The sequence below is a fragment of the Gopherus flavomarginatus genome, chromosome 6 (assembly GCF_025201925.1).
Source record: "Gopherus flavomarginatus isolate rGopFla2 chromosome 6, rGopFla2.mat.asm, whole genome shotgun sequence".
Taxonomy (NCBI): Eukaryota; Metazoa; Chordata; order Testudines; family Testudinidae; genus Gopherus; species Gopherus flavomarginatus.
This window is the reverse complement of record NC_066622.1, coordinates 80206259-80227479: the sequence shown is the minus strand read 5'-3', so window position 1 is coordinate 80227479 and position 21221 is coordinate 80206259. Positions and strand designations below refer to the sequence as shown.

The following is a 21221-nucleotide window of genomic DNA, read 5'->3' as shown; positions in this document are numbered from 1 at the left end:
TCACTGCATTAGCCTCAAATTGGTTTCTGTAGCATGTCTCTTGTGTTATATACATCATTAAAAAGATATATAACTCAGTTAAATACTTCAAAAGCAACAATGTCATCCAACACAGACCTCACATAGCCACAGTAAATAGATAGATTACGTCAGCGATATTTCTGAAAGGCACAATCTGTTCATCAGAGTATTTGTAACCTAGATTTAAAATAGCGAGAGAATCAGATAAGGATGAGGAAAAACATTTAACAAACTCATGAGCTAGGCTCATCTGCCATCTTGGCATTACTCTTGCCGAGCACGGCCATGGGTCTGGGGCTACACCCAGACTCCTCGCAGGAACGCTATCACGAGATGACTCCTAATGGATAGCATTAGCACCGAAAGGTCATGTCCCATCCCAAAAGACTGTGCAGAGAAAAGTCAATGAGAAGTTTAGTGAAACATCCACAGTCACGCAAGAAATTGGGAACAGGACCCCTGGACTCCTGCTTCCCAATGCTGCAGTTTAATCACTGGACCATCCTTCCTCCATTTTCAATCCAATAGCCTCTGTATGTTCTATACCATGTTAGTTTCTGAACATGAGCAAGATCACTCTGTGCTTCCTCTTTTCCAAAACTATTCAAAGGAGTGTGAAGCAGAGATCTGTGGTGGTTTCACTCTCCCCCTTTATAATAATGTTGGCTTTATACGTTGTAGAGAGCGCAAATTCCAAGATATAGCTCTGCCTTTACCCCCACTTCACAAAACACTGGTTTTCTTGGGAGTTAGTCAGTGAATCAAGTTTGTGGGTTTTGTTATTACTCTTACGTTACAAGGAGAGAAATTTATTTGATCAAGGGTCCCCTGCACACAGATGCTTAAGAAGCCCTCTGGGTAAGTCACACATCCAATATCAGGCTGACTTTCTCTTGCTGCATTCTGTACCTTTTGGATATGTAACAAACTGCTGGTCCCTGGAGCACATGGCATTGATGGGAGAGGGAAGCAGAGGGGGAAGGAGTTTAATAAATTGCTCCTTTTACATTTTATTTTGAGGGAACTTTCTGCAAGTTGTTTATAATGAATCCAGTCTCAAAGCTGGGCACTGGGGCTGGGTGTTTTGTTCTTTGCTGACTGTTCAAACTGATACTTTGGCAGAATTGTCCAGGGGAAGCAAAGAGACCTTTATTGTATCCATCATTGCCAAGCAATTTGGCAGGTTCTTTCATGAGATGCATGATCTGATAGGTCCTGTTAGAGCTCCGCTGGCCAGTTACCAACAGAAAAGATTAACTTAAACACTTTTTAAATCTCATTATGGGCAATTTGTGGTTTTGGCTGAAGAAAGGAAAGGGATAAAAAAAGAAAGTGTGGAGGAGTGCCGGGAGGGGGGTTGTGAAATATTGATGCCATTTTTGTTGCTTATACAGCACAGAATAAGAGGCCATGGATCTGTGCATATGCTAGATCTAGCTAAAGGAAAGACATTCATTGGCTTTTAAAAGCCAACATTTGAACCAGACAGGTAAGAGAATTTAGTTGGTTTCCGCATTTCAGTATACATCCTAGATAAAACATTATTGTTAGAAGTCAGCTGATGGGAAGTGTCAGGAGTCAGATCCCTGGGCCAGGCTAAGCTCTACTTGGCACAGGACCAGGTGGGGAGCAGGCAAGGTGGTTTTGCGACATCTTTGCTATTCCCTGATGCCAGGAGCAGCTATGGTCCCGTTCAGCCCTGGCACTAATGAGAACAGCTTGACAGCTACTCTAACTTGTGCCCGGTTCTGTCAGCAACCAAAGGAGCCTGCTGGCAGGCAGGAATCACTCCCTCTGCTGGGGGCTGTGAAGGTGGTGGTGTCGCAGGGCCAGCATGGCAAGTATGCTACCTGGGAACCCCTTTGTACAAGGGGAATTCCCAGAAAATTCCTTAAGCCAGAGCAGCACAAAGGGGCCATGGTGGGGTGGCAGGACCTGGAGCCCTAACTAGAATGGTGACAACACATGAACGTCAACAGAAGCAAGTTGTTGTTACTTGTTAATCAGAGTTTGGATCGAAACATCCCCAATGCTCAGGAGGTGTTGAGATGCAGCTTATCCCTATGGGCAACATTAAATAATATTTGAAATGTTGGCATGATGGTGTATTTAGACCCTGCACAGGGAAAAAGTCAGATGCTGGGGGAAAGACTTGGAGATTTATGAGGGAGTAAGGGGTTTTTTAAAATCAAATTCAGAGTTTAAAGCCTGAGTCAGCTTCCCAGCTACCCAGATGGGAGACAGCTGAAAATACTCGGGCCTTGTCCCTGCTATTGCTTGAATTATTTTCGAACACTGTTAGAGTCTAACAGCTGTAGCATGGATTGGATTCCACACATACCATTTACAACCAAACGCAGAAACTATGCTACAGACTACCAGTGAGGAAGGGGAGAAGAGAGTGTGTCTAGCACAGTTAACACACAATCCATCTCCATAATGGGTAGGGGCACTGTGCTAGCTACACTTAGCCAAGTTAAGCCAGGGGCCATGTTTTAGCACAAAACTATCTGTAATAATAGAGAAGAAGCAGGAAGAGGAGAAGGCAAAGTTTACTGAACAAACCACAGGATGGAAAGAGCAAAGTCCAAGATGATCATTGTGCTTAACTTTACACTATAATGTGCCTAGATACAACAGTTGTTGGTGCCCTATAAATGCCATAGGATGGGGTGGGGGAAGAATTGCTGCAAATGCTGTTTGAACCATCATGGAACAGGAAATTAGTGTGAAGGGGAAATGAACCAGAGGCCAGCTGTCTAGGGAAGTCAAAGCCTGCTCTTTGAACGGTGGAACGGTGCTTTGGGCTAGAAAAGCCAAAAAGGTCCAATGAGGAGAAGCACATAAGTGTGTTTCTTGCTCCTTCTTAGCACTTGGCTAAGGACAAGCTTTGGATTCTGTTGGAGGAGAGCCATTTACATGTTACCTTTGGACTGTGGCTCAGAGACTCTTCTGGCCTGGAAGAATAAGGAACTCCCAAGCCCCTCAGACATGAGGGAGCATTCAGTTTCTTGGAAAGTCCTGTTTGACTCAATCATCCTGCTCCCAGCACAACCCATGGACAAGAAATGTGTGTACTAATAAGAAAGAGGGCCTGGAAGTGACTGTCCCAGGACCTCTCTTGGTGGTTAGCATCTTATCAAGACCATCACATTTGGGTTTTGCCTCCACATAAGTGCTTGTTTGTGAGCATTTGCATATTTGTTTTGTCAACCTCTTAAGCTTGGCTTGGGCAGAACTGAAGACCGGAGAGGGCTGCTGCTGTCACTAGTTCTTAAGGCTATTTCTAACTAGAGAAAACTGGCTTGTTTGTTTGAACATCCAGATTTCCTTTGATTCAGCATTTAGGAAACTGAAGATACGGGGAGGAAAATAATATCTGTGATGGTATCAAACTATCAACATCCACACAAAAACAATATCAAAATGCCTGCAGAGAATGCTGTAGTTTTTCCAGCAAACTAAGTGAAATTACTGACAGAGAGGAGTTATGATGGTTTAAAGGTTAAAATAAAAATAAAGCAAATGTAAATGTTTAGCGATTAAAACAGGAAATTACCACCAGAGTCAAGACTCCTGGGTTCATTTCCTGGTTCTGTTTCTGATTTGGGTGACCTTGAATAAGTTACTGAGGCCAAATTTCCAAAGTAGACTCTAAATTGGAGTGCCTTCGTGTTTTGGGTGCCCAGCTACGGACACAGAAGTCCTAATTTTCCAAAGGACTGAATATCTGTAGACCCCCCTCAGGATTTTCAGGACTGCTGAGCCCTCACACCTCCAGTTGAACTGTGTCTAAAGTTGGCTACCTAAAATATGAACAACCCTTCATTAGAAGCTCCTTTTGAAGTTAACATGTCTATATCTCATATTTCCCAATCTATAAATGTAGATAATAACATATGTTAGAAGAGTGTTGTGAGGCTTAATTAATTATTGTTTCTAAAGTGCTGTATTCATTGTAGAGTCAGTGGACCCCATTACCTGCACCTTACTGCCACAATTACTGCTCTCAAGGAACTATGGTGCAGATGTACATCCAGGTCTAAGTGTAGTAAGATTCTCTGGCTTAGTAGAGATGCTGCTGAAATTCAATGAGTGTTAGCTCTGCCTGACTTCCTTAAGTTCCTTTGAAAATCCCAAAATTAAAAACTAGCCCAGGTTAAAAAAAAATAGCATCATATGATTTGTTAAAGTACATTAAGAAATTAGAAAATTAACTTGGGTTTCTAATGTTCAATTTAAAAAGTCCTGGCTGAGTCTACAAAGAAATGATTTATGAAACCTCTAGATCAGAAGAGATCTCACAAGATACCCTGGGCCCATCCCAAAAGAATTCTACACAAAGGACTCCTTTTGATTTCCATGAGGAATTTTGAATGCAGTGAGCCTGAAGATTCACAACAATCTATTGACTTAACTGTACTACAAAGTCCTCTGGACACAATCAATTAAGTGTTCCAAATAAAGATCTTCAAACAAACTGACCCAAAAAACGGTAGCTGCTTTTGTTTTGTCAGAATCATTTTCTTGCCCCTCATTTAATGTTCAACTTCCTCCTTTATCAGAGGAGACTGTGGATCAGAGGATTAAATTTTGGGTGCATGCCAGTACTCATTACACTTGGATGTCCAATGGTTTCTCATTACACACAGAGTTCTCTTTACAATACTGTTGCAAATTTACTATTCTGGTGTAGTGTCAATTTCATTTTTTTCTCCTGTTATAGTTGCCAATCAGATATCAGGGAAGCCCTGTTGTGGTGTTTAGATGTTGCTTGTGATTATTAGAACTGGGAGCACTGGCTGTTGAGAGTCTGAAAGGACAGGAAACAGGAAGGAGGGAGGAGGAGTTGAGGAGGCAGAGTGAGACTTACAGAGGATGCAGCAGAAGCTTGGTAAAGAGGTTTCCACTTTAAAAATAAAGTCCTGTTGAAGTTTGTTACTACCTTGCCTGTTGATACAACACCTGTAAACTGATTATTTTAGCAGCGTGGCTGTCAGTCAGTTCAGTTCATTCAGGTTACCATTGTTGTCTGATCTCAGAAGCAAAAAATTATTGCAACAATGAAGAATATAAATGTGTAAAAAGCAGTCAAGATTGTTCACTGATGATCTTCTCTTCATAGATATTGCAGGTAGAAAAGGTCAGGCTAGTTATGTGGTCCTTCTGTTCCCCTACCCATCTTTCTGCACTATGCGGGATGGAACATGTACTGTTCCCAACTGCTCACACATGCAATCATTGAAATAAAACAGCACTTACAATCTCTGTCAGCCATAGGAGCTGGAGTCCCAACGTTGTTGCCAAGTTCAAGTTTTCTGCCAAGCACCTGCTTTTTCTACATACAATTCTACATGCAGTATAACCTGCACACTGAGAAACTGTACAAGCGAAACAAACCCTTTCTCAGAATGATGGACCCATTTTAATTCTATAAATTTAATTTGGGAACTTTGTAAAATGTCTCAGGAGGGTAACAGAGGTCTAATCACATGAATGGATAACAAAGAACTGTAGGCTGCTGGGCTTCCTCAACCTCATTGCCACTCCTCGGTCTCTCTCAGACCCCTCCCTGAGGGCAGATTTTATTAATTCAAACTCAAAACTCACCAAATAACACAAAACAAAGCCATTCCCCGTCCCATGCAGGCTGTAGGGGCTTAGAGACCTTTCACTCTATATCTCCCTTGATGCTCCAGAGCCAGGCCTAGGAGCCAGCTCCCCTCCAGACAAACTCTCCGAGCCCTTTAAAGACATCCCCTGACCCCTTCCTGAATGGGACTGGTAATCAAACAGGGCCTTAAATGGGCAGATTGCCCTATTACCCTTCGATAGTCACCGTGCCCTTCTTACAGAAAAGTCACTTCCATTAGGCAACAGTGGACAAAAGTTAGTGGCTACACAGGAAATATGCAAATATTTCCACACCTGTTTGAATTGCCTCTAGGAATGAGACTATCATCTTTGGAGGATTTGACTGTATATTTTCAAAGCATGTGTATCCATTATTTTCATCTTTGCCTTAACTTGCACACATTATATGCTACTGTCCTTAAGTTAAATACATGTTTGTATTTTGCATTGAGTGTACTTTGGGGGAAAAAAAACCCTAATATTTAACCAAGACCATTCCCCAACTCTCAAATAGCTGCCCTCCCACAATTGTCCTGTGGAGCTATTTGATCAAAAGAACGTTTCTCTGGAAATGTTTAACTTTCACATGTCAGGACAGTCTGTGATATTTCAGCATCCCTTTTTATCACATATTTCTTTCTAGATGCAAAGTATACATATATGCTCAAAGTAACAGAAACCTCACAAGTTAACCCCTTCATAAACCCACATTATTCCACTAATTAAAACCTTAGCTTCCCACCTCTTCCATGCCAGAATTGCATTCTGTGTATGTAAAATATTTGCCCTCATATTTCTTAATTCCCCCCTAGTATCTCAGAATGCTGGGAAATATTTTGTTTGGTTGTATTAATTCTGGTGCCTGCTCCAAACGTAGACCTCAAAAACAAATTAAAATTATAAATACATCTATAGGAGCAGATCTTTCACACAGGCAATGGGATCACTGATGCCTTAATTTAGCCCACAGAACCTTTATAACACTTGATAATGCTTGAGAAGGAGAGAGCAAAACTTCAGTGAGCCCACGGTAAAGTTTGCAGGAATGGCAGACAGAAGAAGCTTCTGTTTACTTGCAATATGAGTATTTTGCCATGAAAATCATTGAGACATAATAAACATGCTATCTCAAAATGAAATTTTTTGCAAAGTCACTTTTCAGCGCAGAGCTGCATTTTAAGCTTTCTGTATTAGTTAGAATATTCATTGTGTGTGTTATCTTCCATCATGAGCCTGGATTTAAATATAGCTAAGGATTTACTGGCATTACTATAACATATACTTGAAATTTGAGGAAAACACAAAAATATCAGATGTCAATGCATAACTGAATATATCTAGCAGGATAGTCCAATACAAGTTTTGACACAAGTACCAGGCAGACATACTATTTAAAGATTGCTTTTGTTTGTTGAGTTTGTAATTTAATGAAACCCTATGTTGGGAGAGGCAGATGTCGTAAATTTCCCACACAGCCTGTCCAAAAATGACAGACAAAATTTCTGTCCCTAGTCTTCAGCCTTTCAAAATCAGAACAATACTATTGCTATCATTCCTAAATTGTTGCTTTTGCCTCTAATTCTTTACCATCCTGAGATTCTCAATACAGTGGCTTTCTGGCATTAGGAATGATACATAGTCATGGTCTTTGATACTATTTTCAAACCTAGTTACAGTCTAATGCTGTTGTTGTCATACAGTTTGTAACTGTGCTGGTCATGGATTCAGACCATTAGGAAATATTCTGCACAAGCCAGTGGGTAACTTAAAAAAAAGTTGATTAAAAAATATCCATCTTGGCACAGTTCATAATTATTGTACATTGAAACCATGCTTGCAGGACCATACTGGACAATTGTTATAGCAAGCATCTTCTGTTCCAAATGAGGTGATGACCTTATGCTACTGTGTTTATTCTGACACACTATGGGCTGTGCCATGTTCAACATCAGTTGTCAAACACTGTTGCATCCTCATTCCCATCCCCTCAAACTGGGTTGAACTGAACTTAATATGGATGTGATGTTGCACTCCATAATGTTTTATGAAAATATGCTTATGAATGTAAATATGATGTAACTGGAATATGCTCTTGTAAGGTATCATTACAAAGCTTTTAATCTACTGAGTATGTTCATCCTATTTGTGTGTATGTATCATTCTTGTATCTGAAGCTAGAAATATAAAGTATAACTCTGAGGGACTATTGTAATTATGCAAAGTATGGATCATTGATGATGGTTTAGAATTTTGATGGCTCCCATTGACTTGGACAATTGGTTGTAAATGGTGCTGTTGACTTGCAAGCCTTCCTGTGTTTGTGTAAGCCAGCCCAGGAAGAATGGTGAAATCCATCTTAAACCTGGTGCTTTTCCATTTAGGAGGGGTGGGGATCCAGAGACACAAAAGATTCCCGCTTGTGCCAAAGCTATAAAAGGGGGTGGAAGAGAACAAAGGGAAGTCCCAGTCATGAGAATGCCCCTGCTTTTTACCTAAGATGCCCGCTGGACTAACAAGGACTGTACCAGGGAAAGGATTGGGCCCAGACTAGGAAGGAGTCTAGTCTGTGAAAGAAGCCTATTGGAACATCTCTGAGGGTGAGATCTACCTGTATCAGTTTCTTAATGTATTAGGCTTAGACTTGCATGTTTTGTTTTATTTTGCTTGGTAACTTACTTTGTTCTGTCTGTTATTACTTGAAACCACTTAAATCCTACTTTTTATACTTAATAAAATCACTTTTGTTTAAAATTAACCCAGAGTAAGTGATTGATACCTGGGGGAGAAAACAACTCAGCATCTTTCTCTATCAGTGTTATAGAGGGCAAATAGTTTATGAGTTTACCCTGTATAAGCTTTATACAGAGTAAAACGGATTTATTTGCTGTTTGGATCCCATTGGGAATTGGGTGTCTGGGTGCTGGAGATAGGTGACCTGCTGAGCAGTTTTTGGTTCAAGTCTGAAGCTTTGGGGCCATGGACCAGACTTGAATCTGTGTTGCAGCAGACTAGCTTGTCTGGCTCAACAAAGCAGGATTCTGGAGTCCCAAGCTGGCAGGAAAAACGGGCTCAGAGGTAATTCCAGTATGTCAGGTGACAGTCCCAAGGGGGTCTCTGTAACCGAGCCTGTCACAATGGGTATGTCCAGGACTTGGTGTGGGGAGGTCCAAACTGTGTTCAACACCTCCCATCGGATGTGTGATTAACTTCTGTTAAAATGTGGGGTTGAACAAATTTTCTTACAGCAGATGCAGAGCATGTCTGATCAGACCAGCAAGACAGCCATTTACAACACCAGCTTGGAGGTGGGAAGCCCTGCTGCATACAACACTTAATACCAAACAAGATAGCTGTGGTAAAGTGTAGATAGCCTCTGATTTTTCCCTAATACAATGAAAGTTTGCTAGAGATTGCAAGGTCTGAAGCAGCAGAATTCCCTTTTGGACATTTGCACTGAGCACAGCTTCTGTCTCCTGTTTAAACTGGCATGATTTGAATTGTAGTGCTTCTCAAAATAAAAAACAACAACTGCTGAAACTGACTTGACCCAGTACAGACAAGTGTTGTTCAGGGTTCCCCACACACCAATACATGTCAATCCTAATCTTCAAATCCATCTACGGTTCGAGTCCTGGACCTTGCTGTAACAGCAATTATGAAATGTACTCAAATGAATGGTGGTTTCATGATAAGGACAAACAAGCCTTTAGGATGAGAACATCATATTTTTATATTGTGACCTACTGTACTACTTTATTGGATTACATATAAATTAAGTATAGTTTTCACTTGTAAATTGCAACAGTGGACATAAATAGATTATAATAAAACAGAAATAATGCTGCACTACATGAAACCTGCAAGTGAAAGTTTTCTGTAAATATCTGCAGCATATCAGTCACAAATTCTTGCTACTGGACATTATATCTGCATGGTTTGGATACTTAATGTTATGAATCCAAAGTTTCAGTACATTTTTAAACTAGACTCATCCAATAATGATATAGCAAATTAATGTATTTAGTGAAGGAACAGTTTAGGAGGACAAAAAAAAAGCTATGGAATCCTACAGAGTAATTGATCATATGTATATACTCTAGTGTGCATGCATTTTTATACTCCTAAATCTTGCTGAAAATACTTAATACCATCCTAAGTAATAGCATATTTAACATGGTCACATTTTCGCAATATTGTAACAGACAAGAAGGCTTAATATTCAGCCATGTGAAAGAAAACCCACACCAGATCAGAGTTCATCAGCCTCTAAGTTCTGCAGGATTTCTACTGATGAGACCAGAAGTAAACAGATTCTGTGCACAGCTGAAGTTTTTTGTTTTGTTTTGTTTTTTTTACTAAGTACAAATTTTCTTTACTGGGACGTGTGTTGCCTAAAAGCATTTAAGTTACTCTGTGGCTGTTAGAATCCAGCAGAGGATGTTAAGCAACCTTAAAAGCTTAGGCAAAAGAGTAAACATTATGATGAGAGGGAATAATGTAGTTATCAGGCTGTCCCCCACAGAGAAAAACATGATTCACTGTTTCCAAGATTTGGAGTAGGAGAATGAAAATGTAAAATAGAAACCACGTGGATCTCAATACTCTCTAGATGATGGACATTTCAATTATTTCTTTCTGCCCTTCCTCATGAGTCATGAAATGAAGGAAATATACTCAGGAGGGTAAACAAGGGAAATAATACGTTAGGTCACAAATTATATTAACAGTTATCAGCAAATCCCCCTACGATACTTTAAGCCACTAATTATATTATTTAGAGTGATCTGTCATTGAACAAAACCTAATCAATTTAGTGATTTATTGTGAGAGCTAATTAATTACCTAAAGGATTTCTTTTAGGGGCACTGTAAGGCGGATTTACAAACGAAAGCACACTATCAAACAAAATTAAAACTTTCCTAACTACAGCTAGCAAATAAATACAGCAATGGGGAATGGACCAGGGTTTAATAATGGGATATGGAGCTTTTCACTGCTAGGTCACCTATCCAAATCCCATCCATGGCTTATAGTGAGTTCAGATTACCACTGCTGACAATTTTGTGGCTAGTATGAAATAAATCCCAATCCAGTTCCTTACAGATAAATTATGCATTTCAATGTAATAATTGACACCCTTGTGCTTAGAGTCGGAAGAGAAGTCATGAGTTAAATAGGAATGGAGGCCCAACAGCCCTTTGAGGATTGAATCCCATTTAGGGCACCATCCACAAGAGCTGCTGTGTGCTCAGTGCTTTTGAAAAAAATAAGGCAATTTATTTAGGTGCCAAAGTTAGGAGCCTAAGTTTAGGCACCCATTTTTGAAACTTTGTGATGGGTACTGTGTAAGTGCTTAAGATATATGACATACTTTGGATAAATAATGCTGACTAGCAGATAATAGTAGCAATCTGGGAATTCAGATTTGTGGAACTCCAGCTTTGCCACGGTCTCATTACATGAACTTGGGGTTTCACTTAGTTTTTGTGCCCCTTTTTTCCTGTCTATAAAATGGGAGCAATCCTCTCTCTCTTAATTGTTTTGGAAATGCTCTAGTATCTGTGGATGCAAGATGCTGAAGATATACAAAGCATTATTATTATCGTAACATAGAGGATGCACCGTACAGAAGAGTCATAAGTGTGGTTTGGTTTGATTGACTGTTTCCTAAGAGAAAACTGAAGATTGGATTGAAAAGTTTATGGAGTATCACTGGACACTAGCCTTCTGTAATGGGATAGATATTGATATCAGAGCAGTAACTGCAGAAGATGCTGAACACAGAATTCTAAATCTCCTTTTAACTTCATTTTGGAGCTGTCTGGTGAACCCTTCATCTCTATTTAGCTCCCTCAGAACTGGTGAAATTGAAGTTTTGTGTATGACTAACCATTTGTGGGGGTTGGGGGGAATGGGTCCAACTTATATGAACTTCCTGGTTAAATGTTCTTTTCTATTGATTTGTTCTCCCATCATTACTACTTATTTTTCCTTTTTGTAATTTAGGCTCGTCCAAAAGGAGAGGGTCTGACCCCATACCAGGGCAAGAAACGCTGCTTTGGTGAATACAAGTGCCCCAAGTGCAAGAGAAAATGGATGAGTGGAAACTCCTGGGCTAACATGGGACAAGAATGTATCAAGTGTCACATCAACGTTTATCCTCACAAACAGGTAGGGTAGCTGCTGGGCAGCATGGCCACTGGAGATACAGGCATGGAATCAGGAGATTTTAAATCAGGATGGGCCCAAAATGTAACTTGGGGTAACAGTGTACCGACAAGCCTTACCAGCTGCAGGTTTTTGTTCCTAGGGAACACAAACAAGCAATTTCTATTCATCTAGGAAAGGATTTGCAGCACAAGTGTAAGCAAATATTATTGTGGGTTTTATGCCAAGTTATATGCAAACAAGATACTGTGTCATAGAGTTTAAGGCCAGAGATCATCTGGCCACCAGATCATCTAGTCTGCAACCATTTGCTCACTATCTTGACTCGCTTGCCTATCATTGTCTCAGGGTTTCAAATTTTGAGTACCCTTCTCTTCACTGGAAAACTTCTCCAGATGAGAAACAATCTGTCTCTATACAACAACCAGCACAATGGCATCCCTACCATAGCATCCAAAGGTCCCACTCAGGGTTAAGCATAAGGTTTAACAACAACAGGCCTCCTAATACTAGTGATTCTCCTCTCTCTTATACCAATTTTATTACTGTTTAGATTCACTGACACCAGTAAAGTTATTCCTGATTTACACCATCATTAAGGAACGTGATATTCTCATTTCCATGTCAATTCATCTGGACAATGTTTTAAGACTAGTGATGGAGACAAACACAGAGATGAGCCCAACATACTGTACCCCAGGGTTAACACAATGACACAGTAAAGCAAGACAGCCTAGGCGTAAAGAAAAAGTTGTCTTGTTTTGTTATTAAGCAAGCAGAGTTGTAGGAAAGAGAGCTTTAGTAAATACGCTGAGATTCTAGAGACAGCGGTAGCAGCCTGGTTCCAGCTTGTATTCCTGAGCCCCCAGCATCCCATCAAAATAGCATCCCATGAAAACTTCCTGAAATGTTACTCTCCTTCACTTCCACTCATTGCACTACACTTCCATCCTGTACAAATGCTACAAGTATGTAACGCAGTCAGTCTGCTGGCAGAGAATTACATTTTCAAGTGTGATATGATTGGACACAGATCTAATTTAGAGAGAAGGGTTGAGAAAATGGAGCTGAAGTGACAGTGAGATTATATCAAAGCTGCAGAAAGAAATGCTGTGAATATTTTCTGATGAAACTTGCTGGACTTGGAAACTATAATTTGCTTGATCTAGTAGAAACGAACATTTAAGTTGGTCGGGGAGACTGGAAATTCTATATTGTACCTCCAACATTGGAGAAATCAGTTCACAAAAGTCTCTTACATGTAAAATCATTTTCTCATGAACCCAAAACATTGATATGGGGAGATTTTGATTACTTTGATATCAAATAGGATACTGACTATGTAAAAAACACATTGTTAGTTTCCTTATGCAGCCGAACAGAATCCAAGGCTACTCCTGGCCTCATTCCTGGAAGTAAGTCAAGTATGAAAAGCACAGTTGACGCTGATCAAGATCTAGGATCTAGTTTTTCCAATATAATTAGACGTGAAATATTTATGAGAGCAAGTATACAGAGATGCAACACCACAGTTTCTTACTTTAAAATAGCCAATTTGGAGTAAATGCAAGATACCTCAAGGAAAAATGAGATTTTTTCATTTTGGAGAACATTTTTGTAAATGGAAAAATGGAATTAACACACTCCCAGGGAGGTGGTTTGCTGCAGATGTGATTCATCTTGGCCGAGTTTAAATGAGGAACAGAGCACTCTGTGATACAAAGAGCTGTATACAGTTTAAGCATAATGTGGAACTATCTAGTAAGGAGGAGAAAAGGCATTTCTATAAAACAGATAGAACAAATTTGAAGAGCAAATCAAATTACCAGCTGTCCATCCAGAGAAGAATTGTTCAGACATATGAGATATGCAACAGGTAGAAAGGAACACTGATCCAATAAAAATGAGGTTAAAAAAAGATGCTCTGCAGTTAGCACCCTGTGATGTCATGGAAGAGACTCAGGCCTAGTTACACAGGCACTTCTCTTTGGGCCAGATTTTTAATGGTATTTAGGCATCTAGGGATGCATCTAGGCACCTAATTGGATTTTCAAATCCAAGTTGAGCCACAGAATCATTTAAACAAAAATAGGGAGAGCTCTGGTTCCTAACAAGAGGCTATAATTGACTCATATGTAAGTGTTTTAAACACAGAGCAAGCAGCAAAAGACAGCTCAGATGGACTGCATAAGTTCAACATACTTCCTTGACTGATCCAAATACTGTCACCCCCATACATGACTTAGAGTAATCAGTTGCTAAAGGGGCATCCAGGATATGTGGCAGACTACACTTCAGGAAGTGTAATAGGATTTGTAGTTGTGTAGTGGGTCCTTAATTATGGTACTTAATTATTAATACTTTGTGGACAATATCGTATATACAGGTACTAATACTCTGACCCAAATAATCCAATAGTTTACAAGAGGTTCATAAACAATCAGTTGAGTTTTACTATTTTTTTAAATAAAAAAAATAAATCTAAATGCTGAGGACCTGATTTTTTTAAAATCCCATATTCCAAGGCTGTGATCTAAATGGTGCATTCTGTTTGCACACACGATTACTGTGTTTGAACATACAAACAAGCAGTTTGCAAATGGTCAGTCTGTGAGGCAACTGTGAATACACTTGTGACTGGCTCTGGGCTGTTGAAAACTCAGCCCTCAGAATTTTAACACATTTCCATACAAGTAGATACTGAATGGACCATGAAATACAAACACTAAAATGTTTTTTTGGATGTAGTACTATTCAGTTGCTTTTTATTATTTAATTGCTTGCATACACACACTAAAATACCACTATTATAAATAGCTTCATATTATTAAACCCATCTTAAGTTTGGTCTGCTGGTTGAAAAAAACAGGACTGGGAGCTAGCATTTTGGAATTTCATTGTTGGTTCAGACACCAATCAACTGCATGACTTTGGGCAAGCAACTAAAACTTTCTTGTGCCTTTAGTTTCCTGATCTGTAACGGGGATATACTGCTTACCTTCTACAAGCGTTGTTAGGCTTAAATTAATTAATATTGACAAAGTGCATTAAGATCTGTGGATTACATGGGATACATAGAACACCAGACTCTGAAGCCAGCTTTTTTGTCCTTTTTTTCCTTCCTGGTCCAGTTCTTGGTTTTCAAAATAGCATGAGATTTATAAATCACCATATTTGATGGCAGTTGAAGCAGCCTCCCCTCATGCAGAAGCATATCGACCTGTAATCACAGCTGCCATTGTTTGATCTTTGCTGTGCCATTCTGATAGAGGGATCATCATCTTAATAAAATTGTGACGGGATTAAAGTGATCTGCAGTTTCAGTAGCTAGTATAAAATTTGCAAGTGCTTTCAGTCTTCATGCTTCAAGACATAACCAGATAGAGTGAGGATGAAATCTGTTCCTCCTCCATGGTGCAATTAGGTTCAGTGGGCCTGAACCTGTGCTCACTGAAGTCAGTGAGAAAATACCTATTGATTTCAACAGTGTAGGATCAAACAAATATAAGGGATTTGTGCCATGCTCTGAATCATTTAACATTGGCCATTATGAGTATGTCTACACTTCAGTAAAACACCCACAGCTGATCCTGTGTCAACTAACTCAGGCTTGCAATTGTGAGGCTATAATGTAGGCATTTAGGCTCGGACTGGAGCCTGGGCTCTGAGACCCAAACTGTGCGGAGGCTCCCTGAGCCCAAGCGCCTACACTGCAATTTTATAGCCCTCAGCCCTAGCCCAAGTCAGCTGACATGGCAGTGTATACGTACTCTATAAGGCACAGACTACTGGGCTGCACTACTTGGGAAATTCTCTTGTGAAATTAGAGCTGGGTAGATAATGGATAATGGATTTTTCAGTTCACTGGCAATTTCAAAAAAATCATGTGGGTCAAACCAAAAATGATTTTTATCTACAGTTTCAGCTAATCAAAAGGGCAAAAAATATCATTTCAGGTCAAACAACATTTTGTTCTGCCCAAAATCAAATGTTTCATTTTAATTTAAAGCAAGTTATTACATTTCAATTTAAAAAAAAAACAAAGGAAATTTCAAAATAAAAAATAAATTTGAATGCTAAAATAAAAAATGTTTCTTCTGGAAAATGTCAGAACAAAATGTTACTTTTTTTGGAGGATTTTTTTTTGGGGGGGAAACACGTTTTGACTGAAACAATTCACTAAGATTAATATAAATTTGTGAAATGTTTCAGTGCCACTGAATCTGCATTTTTTGCTGAAAAATGTTTCAGTCAAAAAATTTCACATACTTCTAGTCCAAATACTTTGTGGTATTACTGGGGTAGGTCCTGTATTCAAAGTGTGCTGTGCAAATGCTAGTTTATGCAAGCAGAAGAACCAAATTTACTATACTCTGTTCTTTCACTGAAAAGTCACCACACTTCAAAATGTCATTAGAGGGATATATCCCTATCACTTAGAATTCCATTTTTTAAGAAGAAGGTATGTAGCAAGGCTTAATAGCACCAGCTGTTTGCAGTCAACAACATCCAGAGGTACTGGCCCATAAAGGAAAAAGAATGGCCAGTGCTCTGCTTCAGTCAGTATTTGTCTTCTTTAATAATAAATTGTTGATGTTGACAAGATTGTTGATGATGCAAGAATCTCAGTATCTTTCAATGCTTCTTATCTGCAGTGTGGTCGGGTTTAGCATCCTAATCCCCTGCTCATTCCTATCACTACCACTTGATAAATGTTTGATTGTGACCTACAAAGGAAAAGGGCATCTTGACATGAACATAATTAAAAGCACAAAGGGCCATATCCTCAACTGGTGATATAGCCATATTAACATAGTCTCGTTAATCAATGTACACTCACTGAGGACCTGGCCTGAAAATAGTTACACAAAATCACTCCTAACTTTCAGTAATTAGAACAGAAGAACACCATACTGGGTCAGACGGTGTCCTGTCTTCTAACAGTGGCCAGTGCCAGATGCTTCAGAGGGAATGAAAACAACAGGGCATTTTTGAGCGATCCATCCCTGTTGTCCAGTATACCAGCTTCTGCTAGTCAGAGAGTTAGGGGTTACATCCCTGACCATCTTCGTGAACAGCCATTGATGGACCTATCATAAACTTATATAGCTCTTTTTTGAACTCAGTTATAGTTTTGGCCTTCGCAACATACCCTGGCAACAAGTTCCAAAGGTTGACTATGCATTCTATGAAGAAGCACTTCCTTTTGTTTGTTTTAAACTTGATCCCTAATCTTTTCATTGGGTCACCCCTAGTTCTTGTGTTATGTGAAGGGGTAAATAACACTTCCTTATACACTTTCTCCACACTATTCATGATTTTATAGACCTCCATCATATCTCCTTTCAGTTATGTCTTTTCTAAGATGAGCAGTTCTAGTCTTTTTAATATCTTCTCACATGGAAGTTGTTCATTTTGTTGCCTTTTTCTTTACCTTTTCCAATACAAATGTATCTGTTTTGTGATGGAAAGACCAGAACTGCACACAGAATTCAAGGTGTGGATGTACTCTGGATTTATATGGTGGCATTATGAAAATTTGTCTTATTTTCTATCCCTTTCCTAGTGTCAAATACAAACTAGTTGTTTTCAACTTCCAAGCTTGTCACGACTATTCCCACCTACATTTCTCTTCTTCTATCCCCTCCAGTGCCTCTGCTTGTTTCATATGCTCCACAAGGGGCAGCTCTAGGGATTTTGCCGCCCCAAGCACGGCAGGCAGGCTGCCTCTGGCGGTTTCCTGCGGGAGGTCCTCCAAAGCCGCGGGACCAGTGGACCCTCCACAGGCACGCCTGTGGGAGGTCCTCCGAAGCCGCGGGACCAGCAGACCCTCCACAGGCACGCCTGTGGGAGGTCCTCTGAAGCCGCGGGACCAGCGGACCCTCCACAGGCACGCCTGTGGGAGGTCCTCCGAAGCCGCGGGACCAGCAGACCCTCCACAGGCTGTCATAAACAGATAGTTAAGGGTTAATGTCTCTTTTACCTGTAAAGGGTTACAAACAGTGAACCTGGAACACCTGACCAGAGGACCAATCAGGAGACAAGACACTTTCAAATCTCGGTGGAGGGAAGTCTTTGTTTTGTGTTGTTTGTTTGTCTGTTGTTCTCTCTAGGTTCTGAGAGGGTAACCAGACATACCTACAGGCTCTCTAATTTTCTATTCAAATAGTAAGTAACAGTAGAAGGCGGTTTAGTCTTTTTGATTGTTTTCTTTATCTGCAAATGTGTATTTTGCTGGAATGATTTTAATGTGTATTTGTGCTGGGGGGAAGGCTCCTCTCTAGTGTCTATAAGCTGAAAGACCCTGTAACATTTACCATCTAAATTACAGTGACAACTTTTACTTTTTTTTTCTTTCTTTTATTAAAAGTTTTTCTTTTTAAGACCTGATTGATTTTTTTCCCCTTGTTGAGGCTCAAGGGAACTGAGTCTGTACTCACCAGGGAATTGGTGGGAGACAGGGAGAGAGAAGGGATGGGGGAAAGGTGGAATCCCTTTGTTTTAGATTCACGGAGCTTGAATCTGTATTACCTCTTGGGGAGGGGGAAAGAGGAGGGGGAAAGGTGCATTCCTCTCTGTTTCAAGATTCAAGGAGTTTGAATCACAGTGATCTTCCAGGGTAACCCAGGGAGGGAAAAGCTGGGAGAGGCAACGGTGAGGGAAAGGGTTTACTTTCCTTGCGTAAGATCCAGGGGGTCTGGGTCTTGGGGTCCTCTGAGAAGGTTTTGGGGGGACCAGAGTTTACCAGGCACTGCAAGTCCTGGTTGGTGGCAGCACTACAAGATCTAAGCTGGTAATTAAGCTTAGGGGGATTCATGCTGGTATCCCATCTTTTGGACGCTAAGGTTCAGAGTGGGGATTTATGCCATGACACAGGCACGCCTGTGGGAGGTCCTCCGAAGCTGCGGGACCAGCGGACCCTCCACAGGCACGCCGCCAGAGGCAGCCTTCCTGCTGCCCTCGCGGCGCCGGAAGAGCACCCCTCGCGGCTTGCTGCCCCAAGCACGCACTTGGCGTGCTGGGGCCTGGAGCTGCCCTTGTGCTCTGCAATCTCTTTTTGTCTTCTCCCATGCACATGTTTCAGCATTTGGTCCTTTCTGCTTGGAACAACCTCAATTCCATGGCCTGGCCACCTGCTCTTTGCTTCTTACAACCCATTGAGTTCCAATGCCAGCTGCCCAGAAAGAAGGTCTCCATTCAATCTTGCACTGTTATTCCACACAACCTGTCCATCCAAATTAGATTTGAATCTCCTTGGGGCAGGATAAAAGTCTTCTCAATGTTTTTATAGCACCGTGTACAAATAAGGCATTCAAGCTCTGTAAAAGAAGGGATGGAAGAATTTGTATAGTGGAAGGTGTTGCCGATGCTCCCCAAATAATAAATTATAATGAATTATCACACAGAGTTTGGTTGGATCTAGACAGTCTCAAAACTTGTCACAGGCTGATGTAGCTTCATTTGATGTTTTTTTTGCTTTGTGTGAAGCTCCCCATGTCTTCTGATTTTCACTCCTCAATCGTTTCACTGCTGGTCCTCCACTCCTCCTTCCTGTGCTGCTGCCATGAAATCTCTATGGACCATCAAATGGCATTACCATAATGGAAGCCGAAAAAAAGTACCATCAAATGGCATTACTTTTCTCAACATAGCAGCACCTTAATTCCACAGTTATCAAGAGATAGTAGTGACATATAGCCATACTGACACAATAGGGCATTAACACAGCCATAACCACACCTCACCTTAGTTGCGCTAACATATGGCCTAACAGCATACTAATGTTCTGTTTTCCATACACTAAGGGCATGGCTACACTTGCAGATGTAGAGCGCTTCGAGTTAAACCAGCCTTTGTAGAGCGCAGTAGGGAAAGTGCTGCAATCTGTCCACACTGACAGCTGCAAGTTCACTGGTGTGGCCATATTAGCAGCTCTTGAAATGGCCACAGAGCATTGTATTGTAATAGCTATCCCAGCATGCAAGTGCTGCAATGTGCTTTTCAAATGGGCAGAGGTGGGGTGGAGTGTGACAGGGAGTGTTTTGTGTGTATGTGGGGGGGAGAGAGTGGGTTTTGGGGGGGCTGAGAGCATGTCAGCATGCTGTCTTGTAAGTTCAGAGAGCAGCAGACCCCCTTTCCCCCCTGCCCCTCTCTCTCTCACACAGCAGTCCACAGTAATGGTTGCTTTGTCTTGGAATAGATAAGCATCCCGGTTGTCAGAAACAGAGCTTTCAAAGGGCATATCCGCATTTCTACAGTGATTCCAAAACAATGACAAGAGTGGCCACTTGACTGAAGGGGATTCTTGGACATTTCCGGAGGCTGATCAGAGCACAGTAATGCAACACCTCGTTCACACTGACACCCGGGCGTTTCAGCCAAGGCATACCAAGAGTTAATCTTCTTGCCGAGGTGAAGTGCCAGGAACACTCTAGTCCTGAACTCAGAGCACTCTACATGCCTTGCCAGTGTGGACGGGTAGTGAGCTAAGGCGCCCGGGGCTGCTTTAATGTTCTCTAACTTGCAAGTGTAGCCAAGCCCAAAGAGTAACCAGATACTTCCAATCTGAATGTCTTATTTCAGCAAGGAACAAGACTAACAATTAAAGTAACCCTGAGAGAGCACAGTGTGTGTATATAGCACTCAAAATTAAGAGACTGCATCAGCTCTGCCTCCCAGAATGCCAGTTTGGTTTTACACACAGCAGTTTTTTGTTATTGTTTAACCTTTTTATTGTGGTACTTCCTAACAGCCACAACTAAGTTGGGTTCGATTTGCTAGGCACTGTACAAACTGTACAAACATACAGTAGCCTCAAAGAGCTTACTTCTACTAGTGCAATGGTGCAGTCCACTGAAAACAAGACTCTTATTCCAAAGATACTTGTACCATTAAAAATGTGTCACCTTAATGCAGTGGTTCCCAAACTTTAACAATCTGTGACCCCCTTTCACTAAAATGTCAAGTCTTGGGAACTCCTTCCTAAAAATGAATATTTCCAGGGATACTCTCCTTGACCTGAGTATAAATTATGAAAGCACTGATCTTGGAAACAAACGTTGTTTTTATGACATGCTTATTACACACTATTTATTATTATTTAGCATTTATCGTGACAGTATTTTTATTACATTATGAAAATGGCAACACACTTCCAAGCTCTCGCTTTCGTAGCTTGTGTCACAAGGCTCCTAGGTTTCATCAAGGAGTATCAGATGTGAAACAGCAGGAAGGTATTTAAGAAGCTAACTCAAAGAGTTCCTCCTACACAAGCATTCAGGTCTTGAGCAGTCCAGGAAAACAATGCACATTACAACAAAGCTTAAACTTTTTTTTTCATACTAATTTTTAAAAACAACACTAGCTGCTTATTTAATTTTAAAAACAGCAAAAAATAT

The 21221-nt window shown here is 40.6% G+C and overlaps 1 protein-coding gene and 1 long non-coding RNA gene across 3 annotated transcripts in view; both read left to right on the top strand.

Annotated features, from left to right (window-relative positions):
* Positions 1-21221, top strand: part of LOC127054338 (uncharacterized) — a 788041-nt gene that overhangs the window by 686387 nt on the left and 80433 nt on the right. The window lies entirely within an intron of this gene.
* Positions 1-21221, top strand: part of ZCCHC24 (zinc finger CCHC-type containing 24) — a 218517-nt gene that overhangs the window by 138047 nt on the left and 59249 nt on the right. For both annotated transcript variants that reach the window (XR_007775195.1, XM_050960334.1), the window contains exon 3: positions 11662-11826. Coding sequence is in view for 1 of the 2 variants with exons in the window: in XM_050960334.1 (XP_050816291.1) it covers positions 11662-11826 (165 nt within the window). In the remaining variant the exon portion in view is untranslated. The remainder of the gene's footprint in view (positions 1-11661; positions 11827-21221) is intronic.